Below are 13005 nucleotides of genomic sequence, written 5' to 3'. Positions count from 1 at the left end.
CTCTGATGTAGACTGCGCTTCTTCACTTGGCTACATTTTCGAGAGTCATGGGTATTGTTTGTTCACTCATCTTGAACTCCAAAATGGCCAAGTTTTCAAGTTTTTCTCTCTCAAGTATTTGCAGGACGTGAAGGTCCTCGGTTAGGAGTGCACCTGCACTGCGCTCCCTCTGTAGTTGATGGACAGAAAGTATACTTCCAGGAGCCTGTGCAGCCCACTTCAGAGTTGGGGTGCCATTCCCTGGTGATGCCTATCTGGCATCATAGTGGGACACTGGTGAGACTAAGTTCTTAAGTACTTCAGCTAAATGCCAACACTTTGGTAGGATGAACCGAGGTTTTACATTAGAACATGTGTACAGTTCTGATTGGTGGAAATGACAAGGAAATGGAAAAGCAATGCTTTTGGTTTTAAGCACATATATAGCTACCGGATTTATGAATGATTTTGATTCAGTTTTAGACATCTTGAATAATGTTTCCACTCTTTGTGCACAGATACGAAGGTGTTATGGGATAATATTGTTTATAATCCAGTCACACAAACCGTAGCTTGGGAGCCAGCCTGTCCTGTGTTTGTCACGGTTAACCTGTGCAGGTTAATGAAGTCTAACGACCACTGTGAAGATATACAAAACACTTCCAAAAATTCTCCTGAGAAAGTAAGAGTCATGCAGATTTTTTCAAACTGTGAGATTGAAAGCCGTTCTAGAAAGCCATGACTAAATCCAATGCAGAATGTGAACAGCTAGACTTTAGACTAAGGGCAGTTGCAAATTCATCTCTTCTTCTCTGATGCTTAAAACTATTCATAAGCACAGTCTGCTCTTGTACAATAACCACATGCTTTATTCAGAGAGCTCAAAATTGGCTAACTCACTATTATGGAATGAAAAGTGGAGTGATTGTGAAGCTAGTAATGTTTACTAAATTCTTTTGGGTAAATAAGGTCTGCTTTTCATTTATAGTAAAGGCATGATTCATCTGCCCTGACTTTGCTGTCTGAAAGATAGGTGTCCAAGTCTCAGCTATTCATCCCAGATTCCCTTTAAAGTAAGTAAATGAAGCAGATATATTCAGAGGACAACTCTTCTCATCTGAAGATAGGCATATAAGACAGGTCAGAGGGATGTCTCTCTGAAGGTACCTGTTTCTCTTCACTGGCTATGACAGGAGTCTACTGTGATTAGATCAGATTTATATATTTAACATTTGGGAATCTAAAACATAAATGAGATGAATCTAAATCTCTTTATATCTTACTGGAGGTGTAATCATACCTCGATAGGGCATGATTGTTTTTTACTCTCTTAAAATCTTTTCAAAGTGCCTTCTTGAACCTGGTCCAACATCTTGAGATTGTGGCTGTTGAAATACTGAGTGCCTCAGCTCTTCCTGCACTTATGTTCTAAAACTGAAAAGAATTGTATGTAGCACGAACTGCTTCATATTTCAGTCTGAAGTCTCATGATATTGAATGCACTGGATTTATGAGATTGGTTAGAATTCCCACTTTCATCTTGAAAAGTAAGTTTAAGACCTTCCTGATTGTGCAGAGAAGCTAGTAAACTTGATGTAAAAACTCAAAAGGCAAATAAAACCAAATACAAATATTTAATTTTTGAAACTTTCAGTCTTATTCTGATGAGATGATTTGTGGGGGACCACTCAAGACTTTTGAATGTTTACTCTTATAAACACTGAAGAAGAAACACTGAAAAGATGAGGAACTCCTGCCCAAGTGTTCAATGCTTACTCAGATTCACCGTTTTCTGCCTAACTTTCAACAAAGCTTTGATCTTGCAAAAACAAATATATTTAATTTGACACATGTGAGTGCTCCCTGTGGAGTTCACCATCTGCTGACAACAAGCACAACTCATTGTTTGCAGGAAAAAAAACAAAAGAAAGAAGCCTAAAATGAGGTTGGGCTGGCATTGGTCATATCTATGACCCATAACACAGTCTGATATTGGTTTAGTACCAGACAATGAGTGTTTTCCTGTATTTACCCATTGCTTTTAATGGCTAAATATGAATACTCATGGACTGGATGAATTTTCCCTTTTTTCTAATTCTTACTAAAAAATTTGATGCTGAATTTAGTCCATTTTTTGCACGCAACTGTAATAATGAAGAACATCTCCATAGTGTGCTGGGGACCACTGAAGAGATTCCTCAGTTAGTGTCAACCTCCCCCACTAAATCCACATGGCTCTGTATACTCTAATAATATGCACATGTACTGACTCAGGCCCAAAAGCTACAAAACTCTGCTCTGTAATTTGGGTGTCTTTCTCTGTCCATGGCAATGCTGTTTCCATATGTGAGCTGACTCTTATGGAACTTTTTCTGTGAGTCTCTTGTTGCTACCATTGACAAGCCAAAGGACATCCTTTAGGTTGTTCTCAAAAAGTTACATAAAAGAGGTGTTACTTTGGTCATGATGCTCTGTGTTGTGTGTAGGGCTCTCAGTCACTTGAGTGACAGCCACTTAAGTAAGATCACTTATATGGGTAGTAATTGCTTATATTAGACAAGGTTTTTTTATGCTGAAGCCCTTGGTAGTTTAAGTGGTTGTGACTCATGAAAGGAACATTTTACAAGTCAGTTAAGACATTGTCTGAAATTCAGTCTATGTTTAAGCTTTTTCTTGAATAGGGATACTGAAAATTGAGAATTTCCTAAATTGAAGATGAAAGCCTCAGTTCAACAGCACTTTTGAGAATATGTTCAACTGTTCTGCTGAGCTGGTGATCTGTGGTAAATAAGGCCCTGGAACAAGAAGACCGTAATCAGAACTACGTAAACAAGTCACCACAGAATCAATTGATTTAGCTCTACTAGATCAGAATGACTGTCAAAAATGCTACTTGTTACAGATAGAAGCAAGTGATTTATTCAGTAACCCAAGGCAGTGTTATACCTATTGTTACTATTTTATGTGATTAACTCATTGAGATATTTATACAGTAAACAAAGCAGTTCCTTTCTCAGTAATCAAATCCAGAAAATTCTAGATAATGAATTTTGTGCAACTAGCTAATGAAACTAGCTAAAGCTGAGTGTTCTCTTTTCAAGCAGGTTAAATATTCTCGTGTGGACACTCACCCAAGGCTTTGCATGAAGGTAAAGTGATTTTCTTGTAAATGATCTATTTACTGCCTTTCTTTCTGTTAGCTATAAAAGAAGGAATCACTAATATTCTTTAGCATGAATGTTTTCTTTTGTATCTCTGATGAATAGGAAGTAAGAATTAAGGAAATGTGAAAGAGTAAATTAAAAGAAGGTTCTTTGGAAGCAGGAGAAATGATAGATGTGACACAAATCAGATTGTGCTGCCAGTTTTTTCTGCTTAAGAAAAGCAGAGAAAATGTTTTAGGTCACACACTGCAAACTCTAAAGCCTATATTAAACTTAATGTGTAAAATTTTCTAAATTAAATATTTGATAATAAATTGAATGATTGATGTGCTACAGTTATTGGAGTACCTTTTATTTTTCTAGTTCACAAAAAATGCCACATACAGTTAATCTAGGCATATTATTGGTTTCTTTTAGATTACTTTTAAGTCAATCGAACTGCATGTGCATCAATGTCTGAAGAACTGGGGTTTAGCCCAGCCCAGTTTAAATCAGGGGTTAGAAGATACCACAGAGCATGAAAGCTGTGGATTTACCTTCTGCCCTACTGGAATGCAGTGATCATCTCTAGCTGAATCTGTAGCCACAGACTCAAACTGAAAAATCAGTTTTCCTAATGGATTTCTTTGCTTTCAGTTTACAACCAAGCAAGGCTCTTGGGTTAAATGTCCATTCGCTCATGGAGATTTCCCAGGTAAATAATTGTTTTATTACATAATATTAAATTGTGAAAGATACTTAAATCAATCTCTAGGCATGAATCTTCTCCATTAAACAAGCTTTGTCCTTGGTCAAGTGTTCAAATCATTGTTGCTTGTAAATTATAGCAAAGAGATTTGACAGTTCGTTACTTCTCTGTATAAGGTCCCCAGCTTATCAGTATAAAAATTAATCTGTTGGAATCAAGATAGTTACTTGCATGTTATTTGATGGTACTCAGCTAATTTAAATGGCTTTTATTTTAAATACAATTTTAAATATAATATATGGTTCTTGTACATCTAAAAGTAAGTCTTTTTCCCTAAATATCAGCTTGGAAAATGAGAACTGCTGCAGTGGCAGAACAGATACAAATTTTCTTCACGTCCCAAACCAAGGCGCAATTCTTGGTGCTTGTGTGTAACAGGACACAGCTGGCCTCATGTGAATCTGTTGGGATGCGCCATTCAGTCTCTGTGGTTTGTATATATTATTTCTTAGATATTTTAAGCCTTTTTAACTTGTTTAACTGTATTCATTATTATTCCATTTATTGCTGTGCAGCCTCAATGCATTAATAAGCCCATGCATATACATATTGGAACAATTAGTGGAACATATTTAAAGCATGTAGTTCTAATTCTGATCTCATGCTGAAGAAAGATATAAATAGGATGTTGAAGTCAAATGAGTCACATCAAAGGAAGAGACTATTGAGGGGAGCATTAATGTTCTTTTAACATCATTTTTGTGGTGTAGTGTATGTGTTATGTACATAGGAAATGTTACTGTTAACATTTCATAAATGGGTCACTGCTGCAGCAGACTTGGCAAATCTCACATCATGAAATGTAAGACCTAAAGCATAACTCCACAATGGTCTCAAGCCACACTAAATCCCATGGCTGCCAAAACTAGCTCAGAGTACAAAAAAGTAAGTTTTCAGCCAAATTAGCTTTTTGATCCAGCTGTGTGACTACACAACTGTTTCTTGCAGCAAAAGCAGGGGGAGAGAGGGAAAAGACTGTGGGAGTATTGCTATTTCAGGCAGCAGCTACTCATGAAATGGGAGCCTCATTCCTCTCTTGCAGCTAAGCCTGTACCTCATACATTTTCAGTGTAGCTCTGTGGCTTGCCCTTGCCCTTCAACCCTGCATGCCAGAGTTACCTTGTTGGCCTGACCTGTGATCTACTGAGAGGTACATCTGGAAAGTGGGGTCAAAGAGCAGAAGAGTGGCCATAGCATTATTTTTCAAGTAGGAGAATATTAGAAATATTAGAATAGGTCCTAGGAGCTACTAGGACTGCCATGCTGATAGGAATCCTTGCAGTTCAGCAACTAGCTCCTCAATAGCCTTATGACCACCCCCAAATGTGTGCTCCTATTGTGTGCTCCATCTACCACGTGTATGAGATGCCACACAATGGATATGGAGAAGCTGAGAAATCTCTATGTTGTGATTTCTATGGTTATTCCTGCCTGTGTTCATTGACTTCGCTGTGCTTTAGGGGGCTCAGGGAAGACAAGGGCATGCTGTAGCTCTTCCAGCTGTACTCTTTTCAGGATATATTACAGCTGTACTTCTTACTTTGCTACTGCGCGCAGGTATGAGCTGCAACTGTGTGACGTTTTTCCAGTACCTCTGATGCTTTCAGCGTGCAGGGTGCATATACCAGGGGGTAGCTAGCAAGCAGGCAGCCATAAATCAGCACTTCTTAAACTTCACTGAATGCTGAATTTATTTTCTAATTAATCCATTTAGGTTTTTATTACATCTCTGGCTCTGAGCTTAGCGGAGAAGCTGTTAAAGCAGGATTTCCCAACTCTGAGCTTACTTTGTTGCACATGCTCAAGTGAAACATGCTAACTAGTCCTGCAGAAGATCCCAGAGCTGCATAATCACTGAGAAACAAGGCCTGGGAGAAAACAGCTCTCTTAATCAACACAGATTACAGAGGGCACTGGTGGGACCAGTAAGAGTCTGTCCTAATGGGGCAGGATATCTGGGGAAATGCTGTATTACTGGCAGAGATGGAGATCTGTATGGTAGAAGAGCTGTCAAACACTGCATTCAGTGAACATTGCTGGCACTTCCCTTCATCTAGCTTTTTTTCCAAAGAAGATCTGTGCAATTTAGACCTTCCGGTTTTAGAGGTTCCCTGTGTGAATTGACAGGTAAGAAGAGTAATGGGAGAGCACAGAGAAATCACAGCTAGATATTGTACTGGGTGTTTCATGAAGGGCACTGATGCATTTAGAAATGCTCATTTTCTTCCCATTGGTACAAAGCTGTTGTATCTTCTGCTGCTGTGACACAATGGGAGCCCACCTAAATTACACACAGTTCCTGTCCAACACCATGAGCAATATACACAAAGTTTTCATTATGACTTAACTCTGTGTTCCCAGAAACGGATGTTTTTTCTCTGCCTAGTAACCCCTATTCAATACTGTTGGAGTAAGACTTCATTTACCCCAAATTTCTTTAGGAGTTTTGCTGCATTAAGGAGAGCAGTGTTCAGGTGCGTAGTTATTAGTGGAGTAGCTAACATATTCTTTTGAGAACAAACCATAAACAGTCACATTTTGAGTGGCAGAATAGTCATTTAGGACAAGTCTACCCTAAGGCTGAACTTGTTCTCAGTGTACAATGTGATGGGAAATCCACAAGAACTGCAAAGAAATGGTTTTTCCTTCAAGTTCACGTACACTAGAGAAAAGAAGTGAAGATGCTCAGTGGCTAACATGGTGTCAGCAGCCATGGGGGTGGTGTCCTCCCTTACGATACTTCATTAAATGCAGGAATATCAGCCCTCTTCCTGTGCTTCCCAAACTGTGCTTGGCAAAACTACATCAGCTGCATATGGTCATTGAGACCCAGGGACAGCCTCTGAAAATAAATAACCTTCCATAATGAATACACCATATTAATTTTCTGAGGCCGTGGAACATGTAGCATTATTGGCAAATGAACCAAAAAGCTGGAGAGAGACAATACATTTTCGCTGTTCCAGGGTATGGAAAATAATGGTTTTCCACTTTGTTTTCATTAGGGAGATTCTGTGTCAATGACTATGTCACAGGAAATGTGTGGGTCAACAATTTGCATTCAGGTATGTGTCTTGATTTTTGCCAGGTGCGCTGTACAAAATAAACAAGTCATCAAAAAAGAGAGAAAACCAGCAGGCACTCTTGCAGCTTCCTTCTCCTAGCCAAATCTGATTACTCTGTAAATGGAGTTGGCAAAGAGCATTATTTATAGCTTGATGTGTTGCCACCACCTCTTGTTGAGATGATATTAATTAACACAGAAGTTGCTCTCCTGATCTTGCTGCTTTGTCAGTGGCAGATAAAGGGATACCAACAGGAAATTGTTAATCCTGTCTTTATATGTTCCTTTGTAACAAAAAGTTAGTCAAAAGATCCAAGTGAATAGTAGATGAATGTTTCAAAAACTGACATTAACTGGAAAAGGTTAGGCATAGAGTAAGCAGCACAGTAAGTACATAGTATGCTAGAATTAGCACTCCTGAAAGCAGAGCAGAGCAAACTATTTCTGACTGTTTTGCACACTGTTTGTGTAACTGAACTTTATTAGACAATATTAATAGAAAAAGAACATGAAGCTGATATGTTTGATCTTGCTCTGGGGTTTGGTGCTCTTGGCAGACTGTGGGACACCAGACCTGCGGCTAGAGATGCCAGGCCCCAGCAGCTGCCCTGAAAGGCAGCTTCACCTTCTGCTCCTAGACGAAAGGCACAAGATGAAAGTGAGCCTGACAAAAGCCTTCTGGGCAGTGGGAGAGATTTTTCTTTCCCCAGTGAAAAAACAGATTTGGTGGCAAAATTGATATTTTCCTACCTAAATAGCCTATCATGTAAATAAGACATTATCTGACAGAACACAGTTCTGCACAAAAAAATTCTGATTAACTTTATAAACCTAAAAGTGATTAGACTTGCTAAATGTACCACCAGTGCATTTATTTAAAAACAGATTAAAAATACAGTCATCTGAGTAAACAAATAAAGCAATGCTCATTTTGTCAAGACAAATGTTCAGTACTGGTGTGCTGAAAGGGGAGTAAGACTCAATTCTTTCTTTTACAAGGGCTGGAGGATAGATGTAGATTATTCAGTTCCACTACAGATCTGTGATATCCACTGTGGTAAGTACTAATGGTAACAAAAGAAAAATTAGATCTTGATTGTATAGAAGGGAGCATCTCAGGTGAAATGTGTTTTTACTGGTAGACTGACATGGCATTCATCTGACCAAATATGGATGCCAATATGTGAGCTTGATATGGACTCATATACCTAAACTAACTTTAAATTAGCTACTGCAAGGGCAACTTCTGTGGCTGTCTGTTTTCTCTGCTTCCTGGGTGAATTTTTCAGCCTGTGCCAAGATCTGTGCACCACACCTATGTTTACTTTGCAGTGAGTACATGAGGTAACTAGTCAAAAACAATCCCCGTCAAGTAGGCGCACAAGTGCTGCCACTGCAGTGATTGCAGCACAGCCCTACTGTTAATTTTCCACCTCTGCAAATGGGACAGTAGTAATTCCCTCTACTACGGAAGTACCATGAGGATAATTTCTATTATGATTTGAAATACACTCAGAGTAAACTGAGGCTTGGGGACTTAAGGTGAAACTCATAGCAGAGGTGGATTCATTAGCTTAAAACTAAGAAGTCTAAAGGCAGTTAAGCTGAGGGAAGGCTCAGTCTGAGCATTGCCAAAAAGCCCCACTCAAACAATCTGCCCTCCCCCAGTTCATTGTAAACATGGCAATTCCTAGGACAGATTTTCTAAGTACTTTAAAAACACCTCACGGTTAACTATAGCTCAAGCTTTGAAAGCCCGATACTAAAAAAGAGAGGGCCTGAATTTGCAGTGTAACTGCAGCTCTCTGGGCAAGCACCTGCCTAATGGTAGTTAAGTTTTCCTCTCTGCTTAAAAACTCCTAACAAGCCCACTTAAGGTGAATCAGTTAAATACTCTGAGTGTTGTGATTCATGTAGTCCAGATGCATCTTCCTTATTCATATGTTCCATCGACAAATGTGAGGGATATGACAAAAGTGTATAAAATGTTCTAGAGATGGCAGTTTGGGAATTCCCCTCTGCCTAACAGTAGGAGTGAATGGGTCTGTACACTGCATGAAATTTGGGAACACTCAAACTTGAGTAAAGAAATTTTTGGGCACAGTATTTGATTAAAATGTGGAATTCATCACAGGTTTTTGTTCTGAAGAACTTACGGAGATTCAGGAAAAATATAAAGAGAAACTGTGCATATCAAGAGCATCAGAACTGTAATATGTGATCACTATGTTTGTTATATGGAGCATTTTAACCTCATGCTTTATGGCTTCTGCCAAACTGTACATTTTTTGGATAATGCAGTTCACAAGTAGTGAGTGGATGATTCCACCTCTGCCCACTGGTCAGGAAGGGTTTTTTGAAACTTCCCTCTGTAGCTGCTGGTACTGGTCAGTGTCAAAGATAAAGCACTGGATTAGGGGGTCTGCGTCATTGCTGTAATTCCTGTGTTCTTAACGACTCATTAGGGGCCATCAGCTGCTTGTTTGATGGTGTGTAACATTTTCAATGTAACAGTAATAGCATTACTACTGAGGAGTTTCTTATTCTCAAATTCTTATTTTCTATAATAAGCACATTTTTTCAAACATTAGCTTTTCAGAGTCGAGAAATGATGAAAGTTATTTAAAAGCCATATCACTTAGTGATAATTCTTATACTGGGATGCTATTATGATTGTCCTTGAACATAAAATGTTAACAGGTACAATCAACCTAGGGTGAAGGGAATGTTAAATGTATGACTCATCCATGATTTTTGACAAATTAGATTATACGAAATGTCAGAGTAAATGAGCACTAATCCCATAATGGCATAGTGAAAATATTTACTGTATATGTCTTTATGAAATGGAAGTTTACCTTGTTAAATATTAATGTTATTAAAAATATCATGCAGCATCAGTTTGCCCCAAACAGTAGTGGTATTATTAACATGTATTTTACTCCTCAAAACCAGGATCCCAGTGGTGACAGTATCTTTTATAAAAAAACACTGTAGCTAACCATCATGAAGCCTATTCTCTTTCCAAATGGAAGAAAAGTTTTCTATCATGTATAATGTATTATACTGTAATTTATTGTATTTTTCTATCAGTAGCTGTGCTTTGGAATTAGAATGATTTAACCTTATTTGCTCTAGAGAGGATGGAAATAAGAAAATCCCTTTTTTGTGTTTAATGTAGAGGCAAAACTTTGTGGTCTTTTTAAATTTTATTTTTCTCTTGGACAGTTTTCTAGATTCTGTTTAACATATGCAAACATTTTGAGGCATTATTTCAACTTTTTTAAAAAGAAATGTATCTATTCCGAATGAACCAATAACCAGAATCAGTTAATATGAAAATAAACATATGAACCATAATGAAAAAAATGGCAACCTATATTTGAACTTGTTTCTTCAGATTTTCGCAGACAGACATACAGTGATGGAAGCCCAGCAAAGGCCATGACACACAGGTATCCAGCAACTCTCTTCAATATATAGTTAAAAAAAAAGAGTTGACAGAGTTGTTAACCCTGAAAATATATCATTATCCTCTCTAAAGAGGGGCAACATCTGAGTGGCAACATCTGAGTGAACTTAGCACTTGCCAGCAGGAATATCAGGTTCCTGTCTCTCCCCATTCCTTGTCCCCCTTGAAACCACTTCTTCCTTCTGTCTCTTCCTCTCTCCGTATCGTATGGCAATGCAGTCTGGTGTCAGGGGTTGTAGGACCTCCTTGCTGCAGATGAGAGAGGACAAAGGAAGACAAAAAACCAAAGGATGTGAGAAAGTAGTGAAACAGCCTTCAAGAACCCAGGAACACTCTGATTTGCTGAGCATGACATTCATACTATCAGCTCCCGCCTCGTGCTTCCTCCCTGGCATTTGCAGGGAGATCATAGCCACCTCTGCATTCTCACTCCTTGGAGAAGTCTCCTCAGCTGTTCCAGTGCTTCCTTCCATTCTCATAGCCCTCTGCAAAACAGCAATACTTAGACTGTAAACAAATGAGGTGGGCCACAGTAATTAATGCAATCAATGGATATATGATTTGGTGGGACCCTGTGCTCTTCAAAGAGTTCTTCCTTTAAGGACACCCCATCAGAGGCAACCTAGAGCAGTGGCTATTTTATAGCATACAACCTGATGTGTCATGTCCATCTCAAGCCATATGATGCTAGCAAAGAAGATGTTGCACCTGAAATCTGCTCCAGAGGGAGCAGAGATACTCTGAGAAGCCATTGTACAAAGATGGAGAAAAAAATGCAGTCTTGAAAAAATCACGGTTTCCCACCTTTGGTTGGGAAGGTCGAGAAGGTGCTTCCATCTTTGATTTGAGGCAGTCTTCCTCTTTTCCTTGTCAGAAAATACCATTCAGGATGAAGTATGTTGTTTTTGTTCATTTGTTCATGTCAGTATTGCTTAGACTGCAACAGTCAAGTCCTAAAGCTGTAGATAAGTGGTTAGATTTATTATTAACCCTAGCATGTATGAACACAATGAATCCTTTTTCACTTGAGAAAAAAAGCCAATCTTCTTTAATTTTCTGTTTTTCTTCTAGCATGAAGAGTGTACATTCCTTGCACTGAAGATGGATACAGATGAATTTACCAACACATTTTCAAGATCCTTAGTATCTCCTCAACATCAAATTGTCTTTTGGTGTGACTTTGCAAACCCTCTGTAAGTGCTCTTCTCTCATGTTAATAGTTTCTGCTAATTACTGTGGGATTATTCTCATGAGTGAAAAATTTAGCAAGTTAAGCCTATTTTAACATCTCCAACAGAAGCTGGATTATGTCTCCTAATTTCTCAGTATTTCAAAACAAAAAGTGCCTTAGATCATGTAGCTAGAGAATCAGGTTCACATTTTCCTTCAAAAATTATATAATGTGCTATAAATGGGCACTTTCCTAGTACCTTGTGTATCTACAGAATGACTAGTTCAGATTTCCTTATTTGTAACCTTCCTTTTTAAGCCATAGGCAAAAGTTGCTGGGAAATAAAGAATAGAGGAAGTTTTTTCAGCTTTGTTACATTATCCTACTTTGTAATTTCCTTTGTTTTATGATGCCATTCTGATGACCTCACTGTGAGAGACTGTATTCCTGAAATCTACCTAACAACGGCCTTCTGTGTTTGCATTTGTATTTGACTTGGAGAGAACCTTCCTACTTGTCTGAGGAGGAACATGTCTTTGGTTTGATAGCTATTTAAATCTGCCATGTGGAAATCCAGCCTAGAAGGAAAGTGTTTAATGGAAAGAATTGAAGTATTGTTTTTATTTTTTCATTATATGTACTTATACTCAACAGTTGGGAACAATATTACACACTGTACTGATTATCAAGCATTTGGCCTTTATTTCGCTGAATGCTTCTGTCAGCCCTCCTTACTTCCTGTTGCGTAACAAGGAAATAAATTCAAGTAAAAGATGAATAATGACAAATCCTGAAACCATGTGGAGTTGCTCATGTGGGATCAGGGAGAAGGGTGGGGAGTGAAGATCTGGAACAAGATGCTGATCAATAAAATTTTTTTTTCCCATCTGAATCTATTTTTTATTTTAAGACTTTCAAAGAACAATTTACAAAAGAAAAATATGGTGTAAACGACATATCTGCAGTGTTGAAAACTTGGTTTTCAAGGGGCTCTGGAGGGGACAAATGCTGCCTGGCTCCTTTGATATTAAAGCTTCTTTGTGTGAAGTGCACATATATTAGATATATTCCTATTCCATGCAGTGCTACAGCTCAAAAAACAGAGGTGGCCAGGCAGCCTTCCTAAACCATTTAGTTATTTGAAAGTGGAGAACCTTGGCTGTGAAACAGAAGCATCGATCTCTTCAGACATCTGCTTTTCCTTTAATTTCCTCCAGACTGCAGCCAGAGACAAGACAATCAACTGACAGAGCATCATAACACTATTCTCTTCAGTTTTGTTCAGTGGAAAAGCCTTGGGAGGCCTTGGAAGGGTTGATTTGTATAGTGTGCTCTTTACTGAAGTGAAGTCTTAGGAAGATCAACTTTTTGACTACGTCTGCAGACCAAAAATGAACGGAGAATTAT

General features: G+C 38.5%; 1 protein-coding gene across 4 annotated transcripts in view; it reads left to right on the top strand.

Annotated features, from left to right (window-relative positions):
• IL17REL (interleukin 17 receptor E like) overlaps positions 1–12490 on the top strand; it is a 45600-nt gene extending 33110 nt beyond the window's left edge. The window contains exons 10-17 of one of the 4 annotated variants that reach the window (XM_064506288.1): positions 498–661; positions 3084–3128; positions 3780–3837; positions 4176–4321; positions 6897–6956; positions 7955–8012; positions 10356–10410; positions 11499–12490. In XM_064506288.1, the coding sequence (XP_064362358.1) occupies positions 498–661; positions 3084–3128; positions 3780–3837; positions 4176–4321; positions 6897–6956; positions 7955–8012; positions 10356–10410; positions 11499–11526 (614 nt within the window). In that variant the 3' untranslated portion in view covers positions 11527–12490. Of the gene's footprint in view, positions 1–497; positions 662–3080; positions 3129–3779; positions 3838–4175; positions 4322–6896; positions 6957–7954; positions 8013–10355; positions 10411–11498 lie in introns of all 4 variants that reach the window. The other 3 variants (XM_026113052.2, XM_026113053.2, XM_064506303.1) reach the window with 3 other exon arrangements.
• The last annotated feature ends 515 nt before the right edge of the window (positions 12491–13005 follow it).

This window comes from Dromaius novaehollandiae, chromosome 1, assembly GCF_036370855.1.
Source record: "Dromaius novaehollandiae isolate bDroNov1 chromosome 1, bDroNov1.hap1, whole genome shotgun sequence".
NCBI lineage: Eukaryota > Metazoa > Chordata > Aves > Casuariiformes > Dromaiidae > Dromaius > Dromaius novaehollandiae.
Note: the sequence above shows the minus strand (reverse complement) of the source record. Positions and strands in the feature narration are given on the sequence as shown.